General features: G+C 45.7%; 2 protein-coding genes across 2 annotated transcripts in view; one reads left to right on the top strand and one right to left on the bottom strand.

Moving 5' to 3' along the window:
* LOC8039963 (leucine-rich repeat protein 1) overlaps positions 1-4,599 on the top strand; it is a 23,315-nt gene extending 18,716 nt beyond the window's left edge. Inside the window, exon 6 of the mRNA XM_040220568.3 lies at positions 2,676-4,599. Within this exon, the coding sequence (XP_040076502.1) occupies positions 2,676-2,928 (253 nt within the window). The 3' untranslated portion in view covers positions 2,929-4,599. The remainder of the gene's footprint in view (positions 1-2,675) is intronic.
* Positions 3,064-12,177, bottom strand: LOC8039960 (mitochondrial import inner membrane translocase subunit Tim29). Its single transcript, XM_029976559.3, has 3 exons — positions 11,575-12,177; positions 7,596-7,697; positions 3,064-5,300 (listed from the first exon to the last, which is right to left on the bottom strand). Exons 1-3 carry the CDS (start codon positions 11,699-11,701, stop codon positions 4,909-4,911), a joined length of 621 nt encoding a protein of 206 aa, XP_029832419.2. The 5' UTR covers positions 11,702-12,177; the 3' UTR covers positions 3,064-4,908.

The following is a 12,177-nucleotide window of genomic DNA, read 5'->3' as shown; positions in this document are numbered from 1 at the left end:
AGAAACCATCCAGGTTTTGTTTTGGACGTGGTGTAAGAAAGGAAGTTGGTTTTGCGTCACTCGAGTTAGGGATGAAATCGAAAGGGCGAAAGGCTTGGATGGCTCGTTCGGGCTTTCCAGGTCGAGAGGTTGGGAATTGGGATTTGTCTTGAGTGGCTCGTTAAAGCTTTCGGAGCTGAGCGTGCGAGTGCGTGCTGCACCTCGCTGCGTTGTCATTCGTTTCTCACCCCTTTCTTTGCTTCTCCCGCGAACGCCGCTTGTGCCGTTATCTGGTGTTGCACAGGGGAGGCGTGCTTGCTGCGCCAGTCGGTCGGTGGGCTGTTCCAGAAACTGCACTATAATCGGTATTCCCCTTCGCACGCCTGCATTTTAAGCAGTATGTAATTACATGGAGTTGTATGGGAGGCGGACCGGTGGTAGAAAAAAGCCGCATTATATCCGGTCCTGCACTATAAGTGGTCTATACTGTATCTAAAAATATTTTTTTATTCCTTTCTTGATTGCACACCGAAAGTTAGCCCACTCCTTATTTTCACTAAGCTTTTTCTTGGTTCTAGGTGGACTATTTTTCGGTATAATACGGTAGGCGAATGGCCATATCAAGCGCCCATTTCTGCAAACGTCTAGCCCACCGAGGTAGCCAAGGTGTTCTTCTGGTTCAGCTGCAGCTCAGAAGATCTGGCGCTAAGCGGTGAAGCTTTATGCAGAAGCGTAGGTGTGAAGTGGTAAAGCGTGATGCAAGATCTCTGGCGCAGAGCAGGTGCGACAAGGAAGGACGTCGTTGCATTATAAACGAGGGGTTCTGTCGTCTAATCAAACCAGCGCCTACCCCGACACGTGCCTTTTCTGCTTTTAAACCTACAAATGCCCATCCTCATTTTCTTTCTTTGTCTGCAATTGTTTGCAATTTTTGCATGGGGCGTTATTCCGTGTTTTATGGTAGATAAGGACAAACTACAGGGTGATACAAGGAGACGGCAGGCTCTTTAAATCAACGGCAAAATTCGGTTTCTTAACCTATCACGCTACGACTTTGTGCAGCGTTGCCCACAGATGGTGCATTTTTTTTTTTGTAAAATTTGCAAAGAGCGAATTTACCTGAAGAAAAATGCTTTGCTCCTATGGAAATGCAGCGACGCCACCGGTCTTCAAACAACATGGCGCCATTTCGCACGGGACACAAGAGATGGCGCAACGAACGAGCATATGGCGCCGAGAGCCAGCGTCTTTAGCAGACAATCTTTTCGACTGAAAAGCGGCGCGCGTTCCGCTGGCGGCGACAGTCGCAGAAACAAAAACAGGCGCGGTAACAACAAGGAACTGCAGTTCCTTGTCTGCTAAATAAGCCGGCTCTCGGCGTCGTCTGCTCGTTCGTTGGCGGCAGTTGGCGTTGCGAACGCTTGCGCCATCTCTTGTCTCCCGTGCGAAACGGCGCCGTGTTGTTTGAAGACCGGCGGCGTCGCTGCGTTTCCATAGGAGCAAAGCCTTTTTTCTTTCTTTACTTTTTCCTCAGGTAAGTTCGCTCTTTGCAAATTTTACAAAAAAAATGCACCATCTGTGGGCAACGCTGCACAAAGTCGTAGCGCGATAGGTTAAGAAACCGAATTTTGCAGTCGATTTAAAGAGCCTGGCGTCTCCTTGTATCACCCTGTATAGTTTTATTGCAGCACTGCCGCGTCAACTGAAATTGTAAACAGGCATGTTTTTTTGTTTTTTTTTCTAATTTGAGTAATTTCAGCTTTTTATGAAAGTATGTGTCGTCTCGTTTTTTACTTCTTTAACTTTCAGAATTACGGATTTTGACACATGTGGACGTTTAGGAGATAGTAATGTTGGATGTGCAACATTGAGCACGATAGTTTCGTGTTTAGTTCCATGCGGACAGATGAAAACCTCGAAATAACGCTAATTAAAAAAGCAATATTATTTTGTTTTGGCACAAACTACTTGCGAGCCGAGAACAGGATTGCTATAATGGTGGGGAGTGTTTTAAAGTACTTGTCAGTCAATGTTGCTACTACACTTCGTGCATCTCCGGAAATATCAAAGGAAAATCACGTTATCCCAAATGTACCGGATCATTTGTCATTTGCGCAGTAGACTGCGTCAATTCCTGGTCGATCTTCTGTTCTTGAGGCAGAAAATATTAAAGAAAACCAAACTCACAGTTACCATATCCTCCGCACGTACTAAAAGCGTCGCGCCGTCGCCCACCGCAGTCCCGGCGGTGTCGCAGCAACGGAGATTGAATTGCAGACGCCGTTCTGGTGCAAGTCGCTCTCCAGTTTGACAGTCCATGAAAGCTTTGGCAACCGGGAGTTGGGACGCCGCGACGACAGCGATGCTCACATTCTTTCCCGCTTTTTACCGGAACGTCTATGCCCGATCGCCGGGATCGCGACATCCGACAGCGTGACACTCTGGTTCTTTTGCAGGTGCTGTGGTGACGTCAAAAAGACATTAAGCTCCGACTGGCTCCGATTGAAGGATAGTGGGTAGACCTCAAAGCAAGCTGCCTCGAAATCTACCTACTATCCTTCAATCGGAGCTCGGCGTTCTGACGTCGGCACAACCCGTGCGAAAGAAGCAGGCAAACTTGCTCTCCGCATAGTTCTGTGCGGTACTCTACTGCCTACAGGGCTTTTGCGCCGCGTGACCTTCGATTGTGTCGCCAGTGCGCAGCTGACGGCGGAAGACGTCCCGAGGGAGCTGCTGCGTCTGCTGTGGGCGAGCGGACGGTGCCGGGCGTGCCGCGCCCCCGTGTTCCCCGACTCCGCCCCCTGGCTGCGAGCGAGTGTGCCTCTGCGCACCCTGGTACGGCCGTCGGGAGTTCTTGTCCACGTGCTCGGCGACACCTTCCAAATGCCGCTACGAGTCCTCGCCTGCTCGCGCGCATGCCTGCGCAAGCAGGAACACGCGCGTGTGTGAAGCTGTTTCAGACATTTGCGTGCTCGGGCGTTTCATTTTCCGTATATAGAATTTTGTGGAATGGTTGTATATAATGTATTTATTGTCTTGGGTTTGTAGCGATTTCAATGTTGTCGTGGTTGCTTTTGCTGTTTGTGGACATTTTCGTATTGCTTTTGTGACACTCATTCTTTTGTGGTACTTATGCCGAGTACTAATTAATGTTGCATATGAATTTATAAATGGATAACTCGCTGTGCGAGTGACAATTTCAGATTGTACAAGGATAATGTAGTAGGTCGCTTAGCGTTCCTTTTTATTTTTCTTAGAAGGTTGCATGTTATTGTTATTTTGAACTGTTAGAACTCGCAGATAGGCATGCATATGCTTTTTAAAATTTATTATTTAGAGTACTCCGTGTGTGTTTTGCCCCCTGGTACTGGACCTTTGTCTGCCGTTTTTATTTGCCTTTTGTTCCTGCCATTACCAAATGGCTAATAACTACTACATGAGACAGAATACAATGTATATAGAGAAACTTGTAATAAACTTATCCTTATACCCCATTTTATTTTGCGATGGACCGCAACTGATGCTAAGAGCCATCAGAGCCAATTCAATTCCGTGCAAGTATGGCATAAGTTAGAATTTTGTGGCTACAAAATATAATATCGCACAAGGGCTGGTGTGCTTTGCTGTGGGATACTGTGTCGTAGAAGTTCTGGCAAACGAAAGACGAGCGAATGCCGTGGTTGCCGTCATTATGGCGCCCCAATGGGCAATGTGCAAAATAGAAGCGCCCCTAGTGGTTCAAGTGCACTCCGGGTGCAATGCACGCAGTGAGCTATAGCACGGCGTTCGGCGTACGTCGATCTGAGTTCACTTGACTTCGCCATTGCGGCGTTTTCGCTTGCGCTATGTGCCAACAAGATTATAATTGTTTCATTATTCACTGTGTCTGGTATGTAGGGATGAGCAGAAAATGGTATTTAGTCCATCATGCACAGGTGTAAAGCAATCTACGACGATGTAAGCAATGGCGGTGCGGAGACGATAGCAGACTGATCCGGTGGATTTGAAACTACTCGTTGACAGTCTCCTGCTCCCAGAGTGCACCTGAACCGCCAGAGGCATTGCTATTTTGCATATTGCCCTTTCCCGGCTGCTTATACTTAAGATTTAGAGCTTTTGGATCTAGGTACAAAATTTCATACTCTCACAGTGTCAGGGGTTTCTCAGTTTCTAAAATAACTGAAGGTGAAAGAAATGATAGTTGTGTCTCCATTAAGAATAAACACGCACACTGCTGAAAATTTATTTGTTCAGTCTGCTTGAACTCCTATAATTTTCTGTATAAGAAACTACATAACCTTAAAAATGCAGGCCGTTTACCCTTGTTGGTGTTAGACTGGTGGCAGCTGATAAAACCAGTTGGCTCTACTGACATCTAACTCCTGATTAGCTCAGTTTGTAGAGCGCCCCACTGGAAATAGAGAGGTCCCAGGTTCGATACCAGGACCAGGCGAATTTTTTCGGTCGCGCACTGTCGCCTAGCTGTGTTTGGAGATTTCTGTTTGTCCTTTGTCCCCCTTGTTCCCCTCCTACAGGGATTATTTTCAACATTCTTGTCCAGTTGCAAAATCGCATTACAATCATACATTTGTACCACTACAAAATAAAACAAACGAAAAACGAGGATTAGTTGAGAGTCACTTCCAACCTTAGCAGGGACGCCACAGTGTCACTGAACGAAGGTCTGCTACCAGTAATAACTCTAATACCTGTACAATATCTGTACAACAAAGAGGACAGATTAAAAGAAGATGGACGACAGCTTCTTCTACTTTGTCCTTGTCGTTGCACCGCTTGTACTTTTAAAAATGAACCAACTAGTCCGATCGTCTACCCAACATCTGTGTCTGCAATGTGGCAGCAGGTTGTCCTTGTTACACTCCAACACGGCAAACAGACGACCGACATTTTTGCAGCACTCGCGTCGACCTAGCTCCGTGCCGCTTCTCCCCACTCGGCGGAGTTCACGTCGAAGTCCCTCATCTTCAGTGCCAGGACGACCCAGTTCCCCAGCAATCCCACGTCGAGCACGCGCTGGTGGAAGCGCAGCCACTGCGGCCGCAGGTACGAGCAGTGCGCCGCAAAGACGTCAGAGTCACGGCCGAAGTCGTCCTCCCAGACCACCGTGAAGGCGAGGAGGTTGAGTGTGCGGATCGTGCCCTCGTTGAGGCACTGCTCCACGTGCCGCAGGTGCGCGTCCGACTCGGGGTTGCGGATCGCGTCGCTCAGCTGCAGCACCGCGTTGGAACACTCCGCGACGGCGTCGCGGTACGAGACTTCGTCTGGGTTGGTCGTCATCAGGCAGCCCAGGAAACCGAGTCCTGCGAGGTGGAGACCATAGAGCTGCACTCGTGCATCGTACCAGAGACGCGGTGTTCTCTACATACACGTGATGATTGAAGCAACCGTGGACATGCCTCAGGTACATCTAAGCATATTTGCTTTGTACTGTCGCGGATGCAAAAGGTTCGATGAGCGTAAAACTGAAAATAAAGGTTTAATCGGCGAACTTGTGCCAGAAACGAAAAGAGAAGCGTCGTGAAAGCAGCAGCGGGCGTTGAGCTGTCAGCGTGGCAGCTCGACGCAAGAGTGAGTGGGCGTAGTAGACACCCGGTTTGAGATGCTGGCATAGAGATAGGAGCCCGTGCTAAGTTCGTTATCTACGACACCCGGTATCTCAGACATTCCCCCTAAAATGTTCAAGTATTGAACACTCTCGTCAAGGTTATGTTGGCCTCCTTTTACACTGGTAAAAGTAAACACGAATATTGTAAGCTTGAAACTTGTCCGCAGACAGTGTTTGCGTGACCAATAGGACCGGACCTTCGTACAAGGGAAAGAAACGTGTCTAGGACAGTGTGTTTTTTGTACAATGTACTAGCAGCCCTAACGCGGTGGCAATCGGTTCGTAGAACGACGTCTCGTAGACAGTTCGCTTTGTTGACAGTTAAGGCTTTCCACGTTTGTTTTATTGACACGCCTCGCGTCATTACGTCGACGTGACCCTGCTTTTATCACGACGAACCTTTTGCATCTGACCTGGTTTACGGGGGAGAGAAAGAAAGGGGACCCAATGCATGGGTAAACATGCCTCAGTGAATCTCATGCTAGCTTTTAGCGGCTCCCAGATTGGATTGCGCACTTTGTAAGAAAAGAATATGTTGTCGACGAAACGTGGCAGAAGGATACGTCCACGAAATGCGACAGTGTCGACGAAACGCGTGTTGATGAAAAGTTGTATACGAAACATGTTTTCACAAACTTGTTTCCCGGAAAACAAAAAAGGTAAAAGGGAAGGCCTGACGGGAAATACGTCCTGTGAAGTGTATTGTACCTTGCACAGTGGAAAAGGGCACCCTAGCTGTAACCCCAATATGTATTTCAGTGTGTCTGAAATTAAAGTAAAATACTGGAGAAGCACCCCCCCTACTTTCACTGAAAACTGGGTTAATAATCTAGACATGAGTGCTTGTCTGGTCAAATCGGTAAAAACCAAGATGGTGGCCAATAAAAAGCTTTGAAGGCAGGGTGAACGGAATAAGAAAAGGCACATTTATTTTCACACAATACCCTCCTCTTGGCCGCCGCAAGAGTGAATAGTTTTGGCCGATGTCGCCGCTCTGGAGAGTGTGGGCGCTTAAGAAATTATTTTCAGTTCCCAAGTTTTGGAAATGTATTTTAGTGGGCGTCTCTATGAAGTGGGCACTAATGCCGTATATTACGGTAGTCCAATATGTATTCTAATACGTCAACAAGTTTAATAGATGATTCCTGTGTATTCCAGTACATCACAAATGAGTACAGCATGTATTCAAGTATGCTGCGAGGTTTTCGATCATCTATGGTGTAATATTACATAGCACATTGATTTGCAGGCCATGTTATTAATGCACCATAGAATGGCATAATGTATTTATATACATTCCAGCTTAAATATGCCACATGTGCTATCTATTAATAAATAGAGGCAAATGCATCCCGTGAAACATTTCACACTTTGTACAGTGGTAAACTTTTCCTGTGACCTTAGTCAAATAAAATAAAATATGTGTGCGTAAAAAAAAAAAAAACGAAGAGAAAGACAATTTTGCAGTAATGCGAGCAGAATGGCCTTTACCTTTATCTGTCTTGACTTCGATCGCGCAGGACAGGTTTACTTTTATTATAGCGGCTTTTATCCAGGGTGCCTAGCATGAATTTTAAAAGAAATCTGTCATGCAGTGCGAGTATAAACTGCATGACAGCTAAGGCCAACCATACATTAACCTTTTTAAATTAAATTTTATGGACTGTTTGCCAAAGGTAAAAACCACTTTCCTTTAACCCAATTTATAATTTTACAGTAAATTCTGACAGATTCTATCTAATTTCACTACAAGTCAATCCCACTTATACATGGTTCGCACGTGACGTCGCCACAGCAGGCTGGTCGCCCCATTCCCATTCGCCGAGTAAAACAAATTCGGTGGTGTAAAATGTATGCTGCAAAAGGTACGTGCTCGGCAGCAAGGCCACTACAATGGCCGCCGACGTGTATGCGAGCGACGCGGAGGAAAATGCGCTGTGACCACACACCGCAGCCTGCCACTGCAGACAGAATTCAAAGGTAGCCATACCAGATACGACAACCGCTGCCTTGCGGGGCCGACTTCGGGAGTCCGATACGATGTCGCGCACAGCTGCCCCGTAGTCTTCACACAGGCTCTTCCAGTAGATGCCTGGAGAGAGCGGGGAAGGGGAGTCGGTACCAAATGTGGGCTTAAACTTCCTAGTGCAGGGGTTCTCAAACTGGGTTTCCCGAGGCACTCTCGCGAGTTTCCCGAGCTCCCAGGTTTCCTTGACCGTTCATGAGTAAAGTATTTTTCCGGATTAAGCAGTATCTTAGCAGATCTGAGCCATCCACTGTTGCATAACTATGAGCCAAACACTGCCTAGCAGGGATAGGCAAAATACATGCAAATATGTATTGAAATACAAATACAAAATACTTTGTCAAAAATGTATTTAATTACAAATCTAATTACGTTTCCAAAAAAAAGCATTTAAGTACAAGATACAAATACAAGCCAATGTATGTGGTCTCCTCCCAATACTTTTCCAGATACATTCCTCAAAATTTACGTCAGCGACCTCGGGGCGCTTGCAACGGGTTTCTGGGTATCTCATTTTAATTTTGCATCGCACACTCGGGAGTTAGTGTGCGAGGCTCTAGTAACGTAATAGAAATATAATCACAAAAAAATGTAATCAGCTTGGACGTAATAAGTGAAAAAAGTACAGAGCTTCAAGCAGCTTTTTTTGTCGATTATACATTTTCGTATAGACCAACAAAGGACCAAGACGCGCAGCACTAGCTAGAGAATTTTTTTATTGTTGCAACTCACACCAGTTACGAAAATCTGGACGACCCGCGCATTTAGAATGTTCCAGGCAAAAATATGTATGGAAATCAGGCTGGAAAGCATCACAAGTTGTCACTGGCACTTATTTAGCCAGTCTGCCAGTGAACGTCGATTTCGTCACTATTCTTGCCCGTAATCACAAAGTCACTAAACGCTTGTGCTTGATTGAGAGACACTGCATTCGGTGCAGAACATAGTTTTCTTCCTGCTCTGGACAGTGACAAAAAATTTGGAGGATGTATTTTCGCCCACAAGATAGTATTTTAATTACAATTATATTTGAAATACCCATGTTTTAGTATTTAAATACACACGTCAAATACATTACCCAATTTGTAATTAAATACACATGCAAAATACACAAAGTATTTGAAATACTGCCCATCCGTGCTGCCTAGTATGCGCAATATCGTTTACAAGGTCTGTGGGGTTTTTCGCTGTTTCTTTGTATAAATGCTGACACCGGGAAGGGTTCCTCGAGAACAGAGAAGTTTGACAACCTTGCGCCTAGCGAAACAGAAAGGGTAATCCTGCACCAGGCAAAAAGAAAGAGGCCTGCACACATCGAAATGAAATCTACAAGGGCCTAGATAACGTACAGAAAGAACAAAGCAAGTTGAAACACAAACATTGGAAACCATGATACGTCTGCTTTCGTTCCTTTGCGTCTAAAGGCTGGTTCGTGCAGCTGCGTTAGAGTAAACTCGAGCGCCCCGTCGCGCTCCCTTCTAACCGCTTACAGCGAGAATGTGGGGGCCGGTTGAATGGCAGGCCGCACCTTTATATATGCTATTTACAAAGAATGTTTGTTGGCAAAGGAGCCGGCCAGCGCTGCCCGTCGGTTGCCCAAATGCTCGAGATTCCGTCTTGCACTGCTTGCGCAATGATACGAATGTTGCTATTTGGAAAATACGCAGAGCGTGAATTTTGTCCAGCGGCCTTAGACGAGTGACCACACCGGCGCCATCTGTCTGGTAGCCGGGGAACCAGTCTAGACCCACGTATATATTTTTATAACTCTTTCCTCATCATTCTTTCATCACGTGCTTGAAATAATTCCGATAATGTTATGAGCAACTGTTCCTCAAGGATACCGGATAAGATTTGATCTTGCAGATGCTAGAAAACGTTTCATCAAGTTATGTCCAGTTCCAGGGCTACTCGACAGGTGGCACCAGCGGGTTCGCTCGTCATAAGTGATTACGAGAGAATGTGATGCACTCGAGCACGGTAACACGCAGATGTGCAAATTGTCCTTTACTTTCTGTAGTATGGATGAATGGATGGATAAATGCTAATAGCTCCACCCTTGCTTTGTAACGGATGGTAGCTTGCATTACCCATCCCAGCCTAGTTCCATTTCTTCAATTGTTTGCAACCGTGGCCTCCGCATTTTTTTTTTTTTTTTGATACGCTCGGCTGTTTAGCAGAAAAGGCGAGTTGAGCTAGTTTTCTGGATCTTTGCCTTCGCCCCCCCCCCCCCCCCCCCAATAATATTCCTACGAATTGTTTAATCAAATTTAAAACAAACTGGAGCGTTTGCCTGAAATTAGGAACTTTTAGAATAGCATATGCAAAATCTTTGGTTAAGATAGGCTGACAGCTAGCCTGTTCAAAGGGTCACATAATATAGAGGCCTGAGTTGTGTTGAGGGCCAAGTATTGACATTTCTTCATTATGGTTACAGCAGGGCCTCACTGCCTTTGATTTGACCTGTTTGTGTTGCCATGAGAGAGCTTGTCGCAGGGCGTTCTATTGTGACTAAAAGGCCGAAGCTGGCAAAGGCCTACCGACAGCATAACCATGACGAGACGTATCAAGAGGGTAATGTCCAAAAAAAAACTACATACAACAAAAAAAGAAAAACAATTAAGCAAATTGAAAGATATGACGATTGGAACGATGTAGCATGGAGTCGCCAAGCACACGTCGAGACTAAGAGGCCCTTCACGCACCTTCCTATAGTCAGTTGCAACTCAAGAACAGCAGGAGACGGAGTCCTTCCCTCTTTCCACATTAGCAGAGCAAATGTTGGAAAGGAGGAGGGCAAACTCCAGCGTTTGCTGTGCTATTGCAGAAAGGGGGGAGGCTTCATCTCCCCCGCACTTCTTGAGTAGCAACATACTATAGTAATGTGATCTCCGCGGGGATAACGAGCACGATATGTCAACTGCTCTGCCCTACAAAGCATATGGTACTTGAAATTTATAAAAAGTATTGAGCTGACTCGCCTTCCTATTTTTTATTGCAAGGATTAGGCGTGCAGTTTGTTTAAAAACATTACATATTTTGATCTTTGAAAAGATAAACCTTCGAATTCCGATCAACTTTTTTCCTTGCCAAAGGTCTGTGTAGTGCGGCGAGAGGAGGGGAGCACATTTCACACTGCTCCTTGCTCCTAAGTTTTGTACATTGACGATGATGGTGATGATGATAGTTTGCGAGCGGCCTGAAAAGCGCAGCCAGCGCATGAAAAATCTTGGACGCCATGTAGCAACACCAACCACAAGCTTCTGGATCAGGTAGCACCAGTTCTTACTAGATGTGTGTGAATATAGTAGTTTAAACCAAATAGTGCTGCCTCTTTTATAGCCTTGACAGTGCGAGGGACACCCGCAATATACCAGTTTATGGTGTTGAAACGAGCTAGTGGATTGGAGGTGATATGGTGATATTTTCGTACTCCTATATTTTTGACATTTTTTTTTTTTTTTTCACGTCCTCACCAGGTTGCCACCCATGTATGTGGCATTTGTGTTTGTCTTTTGTTCCCCTTCTCCAGGGATTATTATTGTCATTCTTGTCCAACTCGTTTGCACCTTTGCATTAATCGCATTATAATCAAGTTTTTTTTTTTTTTACTTTCTCATCAATTTTTTTTTTTTTTATCGTGTGTGTCTTTCCCCCCAAAAAAATATGGGAAATTAAAGAAAAACATTTGAGCAAAAAGTACGGAGGTCATGAAGAACTGGCAACAGACCAAATGCTTGCTTAGCTTTGTTAGAAGTTGTTCAGTGGCAGAAGAAAGGTTTTGCACTTTCTACTGCCTTTTGCTTTCCCCTTTCTGTTCCCCACACTTTCTTGAGAGTGACTGACTTGCGGAGAATGCGAAAAGGGCAGTTGGTTTACCAGCAACAAAGACAAGTGAAGTTCCAGAGATAAACGCATACAACAAGAAGGGTGAAACGCTCACCAATTTTTTCCAGCCGCCCACCCTTGTATTTCTCTGGCAGTCGAATCCTGCTCCTTAAATGCTCCAGTTTGTTTGTGGCGAAAGCGATCTGCTTCGAGAAGCGGGGAAACTGCCTGAGAAGACTCATGACATAGCTTGTAAATGCACGGCTGTAATTCCGGTAGCACAGCCGCACAGCCAAGGTGCTAGCAGAACAGAGTCGATTGTGGTTTACAATGAAGCAACTGCTGTAAAGCGCAGCTGCGACGCTGAGCTCGACGTTGTGACTAGTAGTCGAGGTCTCGAGCTGATTCAGCGGGAAAGAAAACAACGGATCTCACAGTGAAACGAGTGAATGAAACTGAAATTTTCTGAAAAGCTGCCAGCCGAACGACCGCATGCGAAACCAGGGAGCAGCCATTGAATGAATGGATCACTGTGGAATGGATGTAGCGAGAAGTTAAAAAAGTAGGTCAGTCAAATCGCAGCCCGCAGTAAGTCGAATGGTGGAATCACTTGTTGAAGGTGAAGCTGAGCCAGGCGGAGTGGTATTACAGATTTATCAAAAGGCATGTCCAAGACAATAATTAGACAGTATATATCATTTTAACTGCTTAGTTGGTT

The sequence above is a fragment of the Ixodes scapularis genome, unplaced genomic scaffold (assembly GCF_016920785.2).
Source record: "Ixodes scapularis isolate PalLabHiFi unplaced genomic scaffold, ASM1692078v2 ptg001458l_1__unscaffolded, whole genome shotgun sequence".
In the NCBI taxonomy this organism is placed as follows: Eukaryota; Metazoa; Arthropoda; class Arachnida; order Ixodida; family Ixodidae; genus Ixodes; species Ixodes scapularis.
This window is presented reverse-complemented; position numbering and strand designations above follow the sequence as displayed.